This window comes from Embiotoca jacksoni, unplaced genomic scaffold (assembly GCF_022577435.1).
Source record: "Embiotoca jacksoni isolate LCO1_2020_lvr unplaced genomic scaffold, fEmbJac1.0.p SCAF_8, whole genome shotgun sequence".
NCBI lineage: Eukaryota > Metazoa > Chordata > Actinopteri > Embiotocidae > Embiotoca > Embiotoca jacksoni.
In genome coordinates, this window is record NW_027185436.1 from 18901815 (window position 1) to 18918088 (window position 16274).

The following is a 16274-nucleotide window of genomic DNA, read 5'->3' on the forward strand; positions in this document are numbered from 1 at the left end:
CCCATTGGCTTGGCTCTGGTTCTGCCTGGAGGCATGCAACCTTTCGGGTTTCTCTCCTCATGATATGATGAAGTGTTGCACTGGAAGGTGATGCAGGAGAGGTTTTAAATAGATTCCTCAGGTACAATAAAATACTGAATGATTTCTCACAGTCAAGCAGCAAAAATGGTTAAGTTGCCATGGTTACGTGCACCCTGGTCAGGTTAATCAAGCCTTGATTGCAGTGCAAACTGTTATTGTGTTTTAAGTGTGTCGATCAGATTAAAAAGAAAATGCCAGAGGGAGAAACTGTTTGAAGATGCAATTAGGAAAATTCAAAAAAAATTAATAATTTATTTATGTAAATTTAATCAAAATAAGTGAAGGCACTTTTAAGGGTGATATTATGTTTGTGTAGAATAAAACAGTATCCTAACAATAAGGTATATTTCTAAGGAACATGACTTCAGTTAAAGTAATAAATATTAAAATAATGCATTATGAGATGAAGATGTCTCCTGCTATCACTCCTATTATCATCACTACCATTATGCGAGTGTTGAAATGAATAGCCTCCTAATGCCTGCGTCCCTTCAATAATACGCTCAGCACTCTTAAGATTGTGTCACCAGTAGATATTGATTTTTGTTTTTGTGTGATTGTAACCGGCTTGATGTGGTTATTATTTCAACAAATATTTACAAAGCATTAATGATGATTCATTTGAAGCTAAATGGATGCCAAGTGGGATTCTTACGAGATAAAACTGTGGGAATTAGAAAGAGACAATTAGTCATGCATGAGTGTATGGGCTGCAGCCAAAGTAATCATTAAGAAAAGTAGATGTTGGCTGTGAATGTGACATCCTACCTTGGACCAGACCACATTTGGCTTGGGAACTCCTCTGGCCTCACATGACAGCGTGATGGCGACGCCCTCGTTGGCTATGTAGTGGTACGGACCAGCGTTGATCTCTGGGGGCACTGAGGAAGAAGTAGGTCATAAAACACAGCTGTCTGACCGGCCGTGAAGAAACGGTCCGCAGCATTATCACTGGCCTTAGCCAGCCAGCGGCATCAGCGTTTGAGGCATTTTTTCATTACAAACTGATGATGAACCGTAATCTGGCCTGTCTGTCATTACATGGCCATGAACAAAATGACCCCATTCATCGAAGCATGCAGTAATTGAACCCTCTCACTATGATGACAGCAGGTGGTCAGGCCATTGACATCTTGTTGTTGAGTCAGCACATTGTTAGCTCGACTGTCTGAACCTGCCAGTGTCTCCACCACTGAGAAACGGTACTCAACAGCTTAGAGCAATTTTTGACACATTGGGAAACAGGCTTATGTACTTTCATGGGGAGAATTATCTGAAAAGATTGATGCCAATCTTATGACTGTATGCTAAATATGACACTACAGCTAAAAGATCTTAGCTTAGCTTAGCATAAAGACAGGAAGCAGAGGGAAACAGTTAGCCTGGCTCATTATTGTGAATGTGGTTGTGGTGTAATTGCTCTGCACACAGAGTGAAGTGTACCAAAGGTTCACATCACCAAACTTTGACTAAAAAAATCCACCCAAAATGTGTTTTTTTTGGGGGGGGGGGCTGTTATCTGCTACAACTATTTTCTGTGCCATTGACTTCAAGAATTATCTGGTAGCTACCTTTGGACAGAGCTAAGCTATCTGTTCCCCCTGAAGCTAATTGCTTGCCTGCTGGCTCTCGTTTAATGGTTTCTCGTGTACCTCTTGACAAGAAGGTGAATTAGTTTTCTAAATCGCTGACTGTTCCTTCGTATTCTTACCGTGGACCTCCAGGCTCACTGTGATGTTCGTGGAGCCGGCTACATTCACTGCAGAGCAGACATACGTCCCACTGTCCTCTGGGACGGCTCTCTCTATGTACAAACTGCCATCGCTCCTCAAGAACATCCTCCCATTCAACTGAACCTGTGCAAGTAAAAAAAAAAAGATATCCCTGTCACACAGGTGTGATCCCTGTAAGGGACATATCTGGGTTGATTAGTGGCCAGGCTTACAGGTTTTCCATTTTGGGTCCAGTGTCTTTCTGGAAGAGGTATTCCATCCAACAGCATGCAGGGAATACTCAGAGACTGACCGACGCCAGTGGTCATGATCGGGGCAGTGTGGGCCAAGAGAGGGGGCTCTATGGGAAAAGGAAGTGTACAGACAAATTAAACAACAGCAGGAAAAGGTGATTGTATTTTATGGCCATACTTGTTTCTACAATACAGCCTTGGCAAGCCTACCCAGTCCAGTGACACGAACTCTGGCCTCAGTTTTGATGGTCCCAAACTGGTTTTTGGCCTCGCAGATGTATAGCCCTTCATCATCCAGCCAGACACCTACAGTCAAACACACAACGTCAGGAACACATCACTCTCTGTACATCTGTACGTCACACACACTGAGAAAACAGTTTATCTGGGAAAAAAAAAAAAAAGTAATCCATGCTAATAGCAGTCAAGTCCTCCACTCAATAATAAGAGGTATTATTGGTTTGACTGTGCTGTTATTAAGAGTTAAAAATAGAAAATAACAAGATTAATGGGTTTGGCTCAGCTGCCAGCCTGCAGACACACGTCTTACTGAATGAATTCCCTGGAGATCACACACATTTAAATTATTATGTTCAGATAGTCAGGCCAGTGGTAAAATAAATATTAAATAGATATTTACAAGATATTAAAGTTAAAAAAAAAAAAAAGTGAGGAGCTGGATAGTGAGGGATGGTGGAGTTTGTGGGTTACATAATATGGACAGAGACATTTTCTAAAACAATGGCTGGCAAAAACAAAAATAAAGCCGTCTGCAACAGATTGAGCTAATTAGGTCGGACGGCAGCCAGAAATGGAAACAGTTACAGAAGCAGCCCATGCAAATATGTCCATCCCTCTCCAATATTATCCTACACACTATACAAATTTAGTCTCAGGAGCACAGAGGACCACTGTGAGTGTAAGTGACCAGGATTAGTCATAACTCAGGCCGAAGGACTCACAACCTGATGAGTCTCACAAAAAGGGACATCTACTCCAGCAGAGTGATTCAAGCATTAAAGTGATGTAGCACATTTGTAGATAAGTCTTTCACAGATTGGACCATACTATAACTTTACCAATGACATCCCATTGCTCCTCACTTTTATGTTATCTGATTTTCATATGAAAGGCAGCACCTCTTCTATATATACTCATCCAGACAATCCATGAAGCGGTATTAGCCTGCACTGCACATCCAAGCTCTTTGCTGTGATAGTGTTTCATGGATAACTCACTCTGGATTAGAAGGTGTCCGTTCTCCAGCTGCATTGTTCTGCTGTGACCGTCTGTTCTTGTGAGAATCTGTCTGCCGTCCTGTCTGCGCCAGGTCACTGTCGGCCGAGGGACACCTCGGGCAACGCAGGGGAGGGTGATGTTCTCCCCCATGTTAGCTGTCACGTCAGCTGGTGCCTCAGAGAATAATGGACCCGCTGTTTAAAGGAAAAGTGGTACAAGATGATTTTTCCTTTATGTAAATTTGACAGAAGAATACGTTTTGTGTGGAACACTGCGATGTGGTCTCACCTCCAACCTCCAGACTGACGGTGCCAGCGGAGGTGCCTCCAGAGTTTTTCGCCACACAGCTATACTGACCGGCGTCGACCTCCTGCACGCCGCGAATGAGTAGAATCCCGCGGTGCACATCCTGCTCAACGAAAGGAGCAGAGCCCACCTCAAGCTCACCTGGAAAAACAAACACAATCAGCCGGTTGGTCTCTAACAAGGACATCTCCACACTCCTTTTACTGTACACTGTGTTTGGCCTTAACTTACCTTTGTACCAGTGGACCAGAGGAGAAGGAACGCCTGAGGCTTGACACTCCAGAGTGGCATCACCGCCAATAGATACAAGTACAACCTGCTGTACTACTATTATTCTTGGCGCCTCTGGAAGAAAAAACAGGGGTAGCTTAAGAGGCAGTTCAACTTAGTAAGCATTTTAATTTTACAGAAACGTGCACAGCAGTACAATAGAAATAACGGCAATGTAATGTTGGCTTAAACCAACAGAGGCCACAGAAAAACCTCAGGTGAATGTACAAATTTGCTTTTATTTAGCTGAGCCTAAAAGATGGAGATTATCTATCCTACAAGGTTCTCACTGCTTTGACAGATCAATGTTGTTAAAAATGTCACTCGGAGAAAAAAGTGTGTGTAATACCAGCACGCCAGAGGAAGAGGCTGTCAAGGTTCATCAGTGTTAAGGTTTCTGTCAGGCTCTAACTGACAGCCATGACTGAAACGTTAGGCCTACAGCTGTCAGCACTCACAAAACAAGGAAAGAAGGATCGTACTGAACGAGACAGGGGAGTATGTGGGCGCACTCGCTGGTGCTGGACTCACTGGATATCATTGAAAGACTCATTAAAAATGAATGCACCTTAAGAAAAGTCAACAACACGGACAAAAATGGGTTTGCGTCATTTAAAGTGACAATTAATGCCAACAGATGTGATTATTCGGAACAGAAATGAAAGGTCCTGTATTTCATCTGTATTTTATTAGAGATCTTGATATCTGCATTTTTAAGTACCATGAACCATCTCAATAACATTTTACATGTCCTGTCCGAAGCTTCTGTTTGGAGCTCTGATATCTCTGATGCACTGATATCAATGACCCTCTCTTCTGATTGGCTGACAGAGTGATGCACACCCAGGCCAACCACAGATTTTCTTCGGTATTGTTGTTTGCTTGTTCAGTGTTTTCTTCTAGATAAAAGTTTGGACAATGGATCGTGTTGAGGGCGGATATATGTCATGAGCGTGGGTCTGTGACATCACAAACTTACCAAAGTCTAAATGGGGCATTTGCCGAATACCTGCTGTGTGCGTTTTTTCTGAGGACTGAGCGTTTTAGGTACTTATAGCGCCTACATCTGCTCTATAATGAACAAAGGAAATGGAAATCTGAATTTATACAATATGGGACCTTTAAAAAGACTCCAAATGATTGTCCTGATGTCTTCACATCGGCATCCTCAACCTGACATCTTTGGAGATGTGCTGACTTACCTGCATAAGTGAGAGACACAGACTGAGAGGCAGTCCCAGCCTCATTGGTTGCCCGACACGTGTAGTTCCCAGCATCCTCTGGGAGGGCCCTTCGGATGGTCAGAACTCCATTCTGGTTCAGACTCAACCTGTATCATACAATCGACAGAATTCATGTTTGTTGACACACTCTGATTACAACTGCAGATGTAAAACAGAAATCCATCTTTCAATCTTGCCTTTGTTGTCTGGTTTCGTGACAAAAATCTGTCATTAAATATGCATTTTATGAACATTATAAAATACTCGTGGTTTGGAAAAAAAAGATTTTTACATCAATAGATATAAATTTCCAAAGCGATGCAAACAAGCAATCGTGCTTGCAGTTAAAGTGGAATGTAATGACTCTCGGAGTCCTCTGTGCCGGAGGTGCTGAGTGGGCTGAGAGTTCCCTTACCTCGGCCGATTAGTTAGGAACATGTTTCCGTGGCTCCAGAAGAGCTGGGGAAGGGGGGAGCCGGACGCTGAGCAGACCAGGCGGATCTCATCCCCTCGGGAGAAAGCCTTGGTCTGAGGGTGAACTACCACAGAAGGAGCCTCTGCAATTGGAGTCAAAAAGGACGACGATGACTCAGGGCCTCGTCACAGCCGCATGAAGTCATTTATCACAAGTTTAACAACAGTAAACTTGGTGCTGTGGGCTGCAATTACCAAGCAACTCATAACTGACCTCATGACTGTGGCATCTTAGTGAAGACAAGTCTCACATTTATTTGGTTGTTTTTTAAATTCATTACAAACATCTGAGTGCATGCCCACGATTGAAGCCACTCGTTTCAACATGCATCACTTTTGGCTGATGAGATTTTTTTTTTCTGTCGGGGAAGTAGCTCAATCTGACTGCAAGGAGTTTAAGGCAATTTAATGGAAACCAGATGACGGGGCCTGAGAGGAGCCATGAGGCCCCGGTGTGTTAAATGTTTAAGCAGATGACCTGCAGGGTTTCGTTGTACCGTACCTGGGACAAGGAGCCACACGGTGATTCTGCTGTCTCCGTTGGTGTTGCTGGCCACACAGTGGTACTGTCCTGCATCCTGAGTCCGCACGCCGCTGATCTGCAGGGACGAGTCAGACAGCACCTTCACCCTCCCCGTGCGGGCCCGGACGGTACGACCCGCTCGCTGCCAGGTCAAGTTGTGACGCATGGTGCCTTCCACCTGGCAAGTCAGCAAGGTCACGCCTCCCACAGAGGAAGTCACATTCACTGCGGGCTTCAAGACCGGAGGAGGCTCTGTTTGAGTGGAAACAACCAAAACATCAAACTGGTGTTATCAGCGGTGAACAAACAGCAGAAATAGTTTGTTTTTTAGAGCAGATGTTTGTGCTGGCATACTTTATATCTGGTTGATGTTTTAGACATGAAGGAGAGAAAGAAATGTCTGGAACGTGGTTCAAAGCTTTGCTTCAACTGCAACGCACACATGTAAAATGACTGAGGATTACGTGTGTATGTGTGCTTGCAGTGTTTTACATGTGGGACATACCTCTAACAGTAAGCTGTGTTAAGGCCCGTCCCTGGCCTGCACTGCTCTGTGCTACACACTCATACAGGCCTTCGTCCTCGGCTGACACATGACCAATCTCCCACGATGCGATGGCAGAATTCCTAATACAAAGACACGTTTGGTTTGTTGTCTGGAGGTTGACAATAGTAACAAGATCTATTCCATGTCTCAATCAATTAGTATCCCTGGAAAATACACACTGAGAAAAGTTTTCACCAAAAGTCAGTTTCACTTCATGAATATAATTCAAAGCAGAGCCTCGACAACGAGAAAGAACGGACGCTTTGTTAATTTTACAAGATGACACAATCGAATATGTAATGTTCACAGAACTGACTGTGCTTACTTGATTGTTGACAGATGAGTCAGGCAGCATTAATTCTTTACAGACATTCTCACTGGTAAGAGCAGTGAGTGACTGTGTTAGTAGGTAATGAGCGCATGAGGCTGCAGCATCTGAAGGAACCCAAAGGAAGGTGAGCCAAATGTTACAGAGTGCCGATTAAACAGAGGAAAGACTCACTGAAAGAACTTCTCCGCTCCCAGTGTAATCCCATTTCTGGTGAATCGTAGCCGGTAGGGAATGTCACTCTCCACTGAGCAGCCAATCGCAGCAGGCTGCATATAGATGCCCTTCACGGCATCAGGCATGCTCACAGCTGGGGGATCTGCATAAGGGAGGAAACAAAGGTTAAATGTCAACAGAGAGATTGATGAGGTGTGAGACCCTGCGGAGTGGCTTTGGTGAGATATGTCTTCAGGGAAGGGGGTTGTCTTGCCTGGAATGATGTTGGTGAAGGAGACACTGGACAGCCTCTGGAAGCGGTAACCGTCCTCGTCTTTGCCCGTTACCTTGATAAAGAAGCTCTGGGGGGGAGTGCGGAACTCCGGGAGACTCCACAGCCCTTGTTGGCCGAGATCAGAGGGCATAGGTACCGGTATGGTGCGCAAAGAGCGGCCCGAGCCTGACACAAGCTCCACATGGCTCAGATGACCTGGAGGCTTCAGGCCTGTACATTTTAGCAAAACATGGGCTGGAAGTCCTGAGAGACCAAGAAACATTGTCATGAAGTCATCTTCCGCTCACGTTCTCCAACAAACAAGACTCAAGAAGCTAACAAAGACATGTCCAGTACCTTTTATGGGTCTCTCTCTGGTGTGGTTGAACTCTGAAACAGGGACACTAGAGAAGCCGGCACGGAAGTCTAGATTACTGACCCCTGTAACCCTCAGAGTATGACGTCCATTGCAGCTTACCTTGAGAAAGTAAGTAAAAGGATTGCATTAGCCCATTGTCTTAAAGATAATCCGAGAAAAAATACTTGTGGATTCTTCACTAGAGAGGTACCTTCAGTTTCCAGGCTCCAGGTCTGGGAAACTTCAGGTTGACGACACGAGCAGAGTTGGGAATATTCAACAGTTCTTTAAGGCCCTGCTCTACACCAACTACCCGACCTTAGAAAAGGAGACAAAATATGTCTTCCATTAAATAGAGGCACTCATTAGAATTAATAAAAATAGATGGAAACAAAATAAATGTGCTGTCTACCGAAAGGATCGCTGAGCTCGATTTGTGGTGCCGGTCCACTGAGTGACACCGTGACTTCTCTGAGGCTGGGGTCAAAGGGCACTTCCCACTTGTTTTCCTGAGCACTGTCATGGTTGGAGGACAGCAGGTGGACCTTCAATGCCTGAACTGTCTCCTCTACCCACTTTAAAACCTGGCAGGAGGAAATGACAACATTACACAACCACTCCAGAGCGACATGTCACGCCAGAGGAGAGGCGTTCATGAGCGCATGAGGCAAACTGTCAGGGATCCTTTCTCAACTTAGAAAGACAGAACAGGGACGGGAAGGACACGACTGTGGCTTTCTTACCCAAAACCCCCCGCTAACTCTTTCCCTTCCCTGCCTTTTGTCTTCGGACTATTCTTTCATCGCTAAAATATTCTTCTGAGGGATTTTGCCTAAACAAAGGAAAAGTGAAACAGCTCAGCTGTCAAACTGATAGCATACAGTTTTCTGCACTCTCAAGCATGTATTCCCAGAAGAGTGTCTCTCACTGTGGAGGACTGTCAGCCAGTAGTCCCTCTCCTGCAACACAGCTTTCATGAATCACAACGCTTGCTCCTCAGAACAGAAAGCAGTGGTGGATGTGGGGGTCGGGGCGAGGTCAAAGTTTTAGAAATAAAAAGTATTACATTTGAACTGTGTACTCACCGTATCAACCTGACTAATAGGAAAGCTAATTTACAGACAGAAATGGCTGGCAGTTTCCGACTTGTCTGGGGAATCGGTTAAGCTTAAGAAGCTGGATGAGGTCAGACAGTGACACATTATTGCAGGAGGCTCATTTCTTAGTCAATCAAACAATGAGCAAAGATTACCCAAAGGCTAAAATAACAGTGGAGGGATTGATTAGATTTAATGGTAAAAACAGTCTTTACTTAGACTATAATGTCCCTCAGAGGCTCTCCAGACACAAATCTGACAACACAAGATTTAAGTTTTGACAGGTGGTTGACCCTCCGGGTATTATCATTATCATGGTATTGATTTTAAAGACAGTTTTCCTTTTGTTTTCTCTAAAATGGAAACAGAAGCAGCAAAACCCGTTGACATTTCACAGAGTCTCATTTCAGTAGACCAAATGTCTTCCATCGTCCAAATGCGTAACAAGCAACTGCTGTCGACTGCTTGTTTTGACCTCGTTTGGAGAAGCATTACGGTTGAGCTGCGTCTGCAATGAAATAAACTGAAAACATTTCTTCAGCGGGCCCTTTGGAGATGGAGCCAACGGCAACACATTTTAGGACATTTATTAAAAGCAAAATAAGGAAAGCCTTTGATAATTTAATTATCAGGCCTCCACTTTTTTTGTCTATCAGATCCGCTGGGTGCTGACAGCAGCTGGTTCCTCTTGCCGTTTTACAACTGGAAACAGCTGTAATGTCTGCCATATGTGCAGCCATCACCAGCAGGGCAGGAAACTGCAAAGAAGTGACCTATACATCTGCCCCAGGATAGCGTCTATTTCTTATGCAACAGAGCACAGAGGAGTCGGCTTTGCTCTGCCCTCAGACCTCAGATAAAAGGAAACCGAGCACTGGGATGGGACGGCTCTTTGTCCGGGGCACCGTGGGTCGGGAGCAGCATGCTGAGCTCTGCGGCCACTCCCTGTCTCAACCACTGGGAATGCAGAGGATCTTAAGTCCTGTGAAACCTCATCCAGCTAGCTCAGTTGAAGAGGCTTACAAGGCTGTTACAGGAAGGACCCCCCTCTACTATTCATAGACGCGTGAGAGAGGGGCTAAAGAGGAAGCATTAGCTAAGCCTGGTGTGATGCTGTATCCCCCCCCCCACTCGTTCAGGTACATCACCTGAAGAAGAAATATGTGACCAGGCAGTGATTCAACACAGCAGCTTGACTCCAGGCCTCCTAGTGGGCAGAGGCCAGGTAGTCTTTACACAGGTTTAAACACTGCAACCACCGACATTTGCAGGAAGATGTCCCGATACAAATCAGGGTTATTAGAGAGAACCAGTCCCAGATCCCTGCTCCTTCCCAGTGGGGGGGTTTCGACACAAAGGCTCTGCAAGTCATAAGAGGCCTGCGTTTGAAGGAGGCAGTTACGCCACAGGGCGATGCCGTTGTTTAGCACACTCAGGAGGATGACCGAGGTTAAATGTTACCCGAGTTTCATTTTATGCCTGACAACCATCAACATCCCCCTTAACTCCCATAATTCGGCCACATAATGAGGAAACCATGAGGGCAACATGATAAACTACTCTTCAAGGTACTCGAGTTGAGCGATGTGCACCATGCAAAGTAAATACACACTGACAAGATCCTGCTAAATCTGCAAACTTTTGACGATGTAATATTTCACTGGAATTCAAGTTGTTGTTGTTTTTTTTACTGTTTTCAATTTTTTTTTATAAAGCAAACAACTAAGTAATTAATTGTTCAATTGTTCAATTATTACAGAATAATGAAAAAAAACATTTGATCCAACAATGTACAACTGTATCTTCAATATATGCCTTATTATTATTTTTTGAAAGCCCTTGTTTCTTCACAGCACTTGTTATCAGTTGACTAAAAATCACAGCCCTCATTTTTGACCAACACTTCAGGCTTCTGATGACCGAGAGCGGTGTTAACCGTGATGAGCACAGATGATGGTCCGTGCTTCACAGGACATTTGTGTGGTTTTGTTGTCCACACTCTCTGTTGGCAGATTCTCTCACCGAAATCAAAGTCAAATTTAAAGAGTGTTAAAATTGCATTCTTGGGCGGACCAGAACAAGCGAAGTGGCAAATGTTGCCAGCTGTGAGTCCCCAGTTCGATTCCCTGCCAGCCGGATCTTTATTGCGATTCATTGGCCTGCTCTCTTTCCCCACATTTCCTGCCTGCTGCTACTTCACCTATCTAATAAATGCAAAATACGCCAAAAAAATAATCTTGCGTTGCATGGAGCTGACAATGAACTGTTTTGTGAGGACCTGGAGCCAATTCCACTGGGCAGCTGTGTTGGAAGGAGGGAAGCCATGACAGATCATATCCTGGGATTAGAAAGTAAAATAAGCAGTCTGTTTTCTCTCCACTCTCCCCGTGGAGACCACAAAAAGACTTTGTATATTTCATTTGGCTGTACAATATTAAACTGCCATTAAAGAAGAATATTTTGGGTAGATTTGTACTACTTCTGAGGTTTTTAAGGATTAAAGGATTTGCATTAATTTGGAAAAAGCGTGCCACCCAAGAGCTATAATCACATAGGTCAAAAAAAAAAAAAAAAAAAAAAAAAAAAAACTGACAGTAATTCAATGTAAATCCACCACACAAAAAAAAAACGTCATAAGTATGCACATGTTTATATGTAACTGTACACTACAAATATGTCAAAATACTTCAGGCTGCGTTTGTACAAAGCCATCTGGGATTGAGGTGTGAGGGAGACTTTGGTCTCCTATTCCCTTAATACTGCAGCACAGAAATGACATTCAAACACTCCTTAAACAGCTAGCAGGGTTATGGAGTGATAATGAACCGAGCTGCCCCACACACAGGCTTTGTATGTTTAGCGACATGCGAGCATGACTTGACAGGAAACAGACCCCCACGCACACACACACACACAAACACAAACACATCAGAGTTCAGGGGTTCAGTGGGCCACCAGTGTACGGAGCAGTTGGCTCCAGCCCAGCGCTGCCCAGCCATCTCCTGTGTTGACATGCAGGATACCAGAGTCTCTTCCAGAGGAAACTCTGGTTTCTTTAACGTCTGCCTGGGACGTGAGTCCAGCTGTCTTTGGCTTCTCAGACAAGGCTCCTGTTACATGTTTCTTCTGACATAAAAGAATGACTATCATTTGACCAGGAAGTTTAATATTAGAATTGGAATCATTTGATTACGCTAAATTAAACTACTATTATTACATCAGCAGATCAAATAGAGTTTGCTCTGTTCCTGATCTTCTCCATTTTTAAGAAATACAGCCCTTTTCATATCAAGAAAAACAACTGGATTGTACTTTGAAGAAACAATTCATTATGCATGCAATGTACTCATGCTCTCACCTCGTTGACTTGCTGCTTGTCCAAGTGAAAGATTTGTCCAGAGGAGGTGGCGGCGATTTCCTCGTACGCCCTGTAACCCGGCTGAGAGCGGTCCCCGCAGTCCCCGGTCAACACAAATACTACCTGGGAACGAAGGTGGGGGGCAGGAGAGTTAAGAGGATTACCACTGTTTGGTGTTTGCTTTCTACTAATTCGCTTCCAGTGACGCTAATTCTCATTGTCATGCTTCGTGTAGGGCCTGAGACTTTCCCCGGCTCAGCTGAGCATCGGGACCTTCATTGGATGTAGATCTTTTACAGCATGTTGTTTTCCTTTAGTTACAGAATGCAATGAATGCAAAGACACTGAGAGCTGGGGCTCATAGCTAAAGCTTTGGATTTAACCTTTATCCTGAAAGCATCAGCAAAACAGCTTTGAGATTAATCTGGAGACTTCAACTTCAAAGAAAACTAATGAGATGCATGTTTTTGTATCAATTTACACGCTGTAGGTGATGAACATTGATATTTGACATTTAGTAAAAGCCCTAAAGTACATTGAGCTGGTTAAGTATGTGTCAGTTTTGCCCTGATCTGTATGATCCTGCACCACCTTGTAAAAGTTGTGGATGTGCACCTGTGATTGACGGAGCTGTATCAGTTGCAGAACATCTCTTTTCAGCCGGTAGTCTTTGGCCCTGGCGTCAGTAAAGACGTAGATGAAGGATCCGGGCAGAGAAACCTCCAAAGCTTTCTTTATGGCTCCGATACTCATTTCAGGGCAATCGCCTCCACCCTGTGTGACAGAGGCACACACGATTAAATACTGCAGGAAGAAATCCACTCGAAATACCTCATCCTCCACCGTAGTCCAGCAGTTGGATTAGAGTGCCATTTAGAAAAGACACTTATGGTGTCAAATGTTACATAGAAATATTTTTATACCATCAAAGCAACAGTAAATAACTTGTTAAAGAAGAAACGCCTTTGGAAAAAAATGAAAGGTTGGATTCATATTGTATTCAGTACACTCAGGATGCTTAACTACCACAGCCTCACTTGGTCCAGCATGACTAGTAGTTTCTTTGTTTTCTAATGTTAGCAAACACTAAATCAGGTCACTGACTTTATGGGTCTTCTCTAGTTGTGCTACAATTAAACCACAAGCGAATTTACCTTTATCACCTAATTATTCCTTGTCGCCATGATTGTTGTTGTTATAAATTAAATAGATAAAGCAATGACAGTCCATATACTGTTGATATAGTATAGAATTAGTGTGGATCAATACATTGTTGTCACTCCTATAAGATAATCACTTCACTTGTTCGGTTTCGCACCTGGACAAACAGCTCTTGAAGATCCTGCTGGAACTTCTTTGGGTCGGTGGTGATGGACACAGGGCCAATATCTGTGTGATTTAAAATACATATTATAAAAGGTTATTAACAGTGGCTGTTAGGTGATTAAAAAAAAATCAAATCAAGTCTGTTTCGTAAGTTTTAGTTCTGTTCTAGTCGCCGTACAACAGAGTACTCCTAAAAACACTGTATTCATCTGAACCCCAAAAAAGGGCAAAGGGCTGGATTTTTCTTCAAATTCACCAAAATAATATCAGCACAAAGGATTTATTTTTTCGCTCTCAGCAGCTCAGCCTCTGAACAGACAAAATGCATCTAAAATTTCCAATAAGCAGCATCCCAATTTATGAGGACCAGAATGATGCCCTGTAGCCTTTCTGCAAGACATGAATATCAATCACACACCACACAGCACAAGAGACAGCAGATTTAGTGTACTGCTGAAATTTACAATGTTCAGGGTATGTTTGACACAAATTGATGAAATGTGGCCAAAGTTTGAATGATGACAGAATAATCCTCTTCTGCAGCTGTAGTCAGCAGTTTCAACTGGATGACCTCCTCGCAGACCCCGGCATGATGGATAAGACCGAGGAAGGGCCTGACACTTCTGGGGCCAATCGATGGAAGAGTAAAACATATATGACCTTTATTTAACCAGGTAAAATCAATTGAGAACCAATTCTCATTTTACAATGATGACCTGTCAGCACAGTCCAATATGCAATATGCATTAACCAATATGCAGAGGATCCACTGGGGTTTTTTTTTCTATAGGTCACTGCTGTCCATAAACACAAGCTTCTCATCACAGTTATTACAGAGAAGACCCTCATCAGGTAGGGTGGACCCTCGTGACTTCGGTGTGCCTGTGCTTGTTATTCCAACTGTCAAAACACATTTTGAAATATCTTTGTGGGACTAATGATACAAAGCTTGCAGACATGTTGTCAGGCTGATGACATTTCTAACTCATTCTCAATCTATTTTCTAACATAAGAGGCTTTCAAGTCCCTGCCTCCTCCTCATGAGTGCCTGTAAAAACACTGACAGCGCTGTCACGCCTCTTTGTCAGCCAGTGTCGGCTTCTTTGCAACCTTTGCAAGTTTACAAAGTCCCCAAGGCAGGGCACATTAAACACAGACAAAATGTGCTGTGTGTAGCCCACCATCCCACCATCTCTTCCCCCCCCCCCCACCCCCCCCCCCCCCCCCCCCCCCCCCCCTAAACTGGGGGCTGTGAGGGTTTTTCCGGAGGCTTGGATGAAGGAGAGGGAGGAGTGGTGTGGGGTGAGTGTGGGGGGGTGATTGGGTAATTACACACATCTCATCAGTGCACAAACACCCTCCCCCATTAGAGCACTCTTATTTTCAAGCTGCAGCATTCCCATATGTGGGGGGGGGGGGGGGGGGGGGGGGGGGGGGGGGGGGGGGGGGGATGCTGCCGGTGAGGAGCCTTACCTGTCCCACCCACCACTCTCCATAAACTCACATATTCCTGCTTGATGTCTTTCATCACTCTGAGTTTAATGTGCTGATCCACACCACTGGATTACTGCTGAAAGCGCTATGCAATACCTCACGTGCTACAGGTTTTATGATGTGTTTGTAGTTTGCCGTTTCTCTTATCTTCTCAACTGAAACTATGCAAATGGCAGCTGCAGAATAACATCATTATAAGGAAATGAGAAGCAATATAGACTACTTATGAGTTTGTAATTATACAAAACAGACAGCTACACTAATACGTGGCCAGGACAATCCAACATTTTTGATTGCTTTGTTAAATGCTGCAATAAATCTTAACTGTAGTCATTAATTCACACATTCAAAACTAATTAAAGTCACAAAAAGTTGCCAACTTTTCAGCTGATTGTTAAAAGAACAAGCTTGTGTTTGGTCAGAAAGTACCTGGGTCATGGAAGGGGACCAGGACAAAATTTTTGATGGGTCTGGTCCTCCGATTGAGGGTCTTCTCCAGGATCCGCGAAGCGCCCTCTATCACCTGTTTCAGATCGTCGTACATGGAGCCGGTAACATCGAACACAAAGGCCAGGGTCGAGGCGCTGTCACCGGATTCATCACTCTCCTCAAACCGGGGGTCTGCCAAGAGCCTATGCACGCTGATATAGAGCGCCAAGACTAGGCACTTTAATAAGGCACCAGACATTTTTTTTCAGACCTACTGCATCTGTTTGCTGGAATGAGGCGAAATTACATTAAAAAAAAAATTTAAGTAGGAAAAAGTTTTTAAAAGTTTAGAATTCAAAGCCACGACTCAAACAAGTCTGGGACTGCTTCCAGTAGATAGAGAAGAGTCTTTGTAACAATACGGCTCAGCTGAAACACATCAAAATCAAGCGTTAAATACTTCCACAGGAGTACATCCGTGCGTAAAGTTTGGAGGAGCGTGTGGACTGGCTCTGCATTGGAGAGCCCCTGGAGAGCTGGTGCTCTGACGCTTCAAACGGGGGGCGGAGATGGGTATTAAAAGGTTCCCGAGTCCCAACCTGTTTTTTTTTTTTTTTTTTTTCCTTTTTTTTTTGTGCGTGAGTGTAACTCGACCCCACTGTGACTCCGAGGCTTTAACCCTATTCAGCATTCCCTCCTTCAATTCGATTTCCTCCGCAATCGCGGTGGGCCCCAAGAGACGCGGATTTTAACAGCTCTGCGCACATTACCAGCGGGGTCTGTCGTCTGTATTTTGGACATGCCGTGAACATTGTCTCAGTAACA

The 16274-nt window shown here is 44.2% G+C and overlaps 1 protein-coding gene across 1 annotated transcript in view; it reads right to left on the reverse strand.

The window, feature by feature from the left end:
• Window positions 1-15708, reverse strand: part of hmcn2 (hemicentin 2) — a 49206-nt gene extending 33498 nt beyond the window's left edge. Inside the window, exons 1-20 of the mRNA XM_069138893.1 lie at window positions 15450-15708; window positions 13519-13589; window positions 12816-12974; window positions 12201-12323; window positions 8158-8329; window positions 7957-8063; window positions 7745-7865; window positions 7388-7651; window positions 7132-7276; window positions 6588-6709; window positions 6062-6334; window positions 5501-5642; window positions 5065-5192; window positions 3824-3937; window positions 3575-3733; window positions 3286-3480; window positions 2258-2353; window positions 2027-2154; window positions 1793-1937; window positions 850-962 (exon numbers count right to left, since the gene is read on the reverse strand). Of these exons, the coding sequence (XP_068994994.1) occupies window positions 850-962; window positions 1793-1937; window positions 2027-2154; window positions 2258-2353; window positions 3286-3480; window positions 3575-3733; window positions 3824-3937; window positions 5065-5192; window positions 5501-5642; window positions 6062-6334; window positions 6588-6709; window positions 7132-7276; window positions 7388-7651; window positions 7745-7865; window positions 7957-8063; window positions 8158-8329; window positions 12201-12323; window positions 12816-12974; window positions 13519-13589; window positions 15450-15708 (3036 nt within the window). The remainder of the gene's footprint in view (window positions 1-849; window positions 963-1792; window positions 1938-2026; window positions 2155-2257; window positions 2354-3285; window positions 3481-3574; window positions 3734-3823; window positions 3938-5064; window positions 5193-5500; window positions 5643-6061; window positions 6335-6587; window positions 6710-7131; window positions 7277-7387; window positions 7652-7744; window positions 7866-7956; window positions 8064-8157; window positions 8330-12200; window positions 12324-12815; window positions 12975-13518; window positions 13590-15449) is intronic.
• Window positions 15709-16274: the final 566 nt, after the last annotated feature.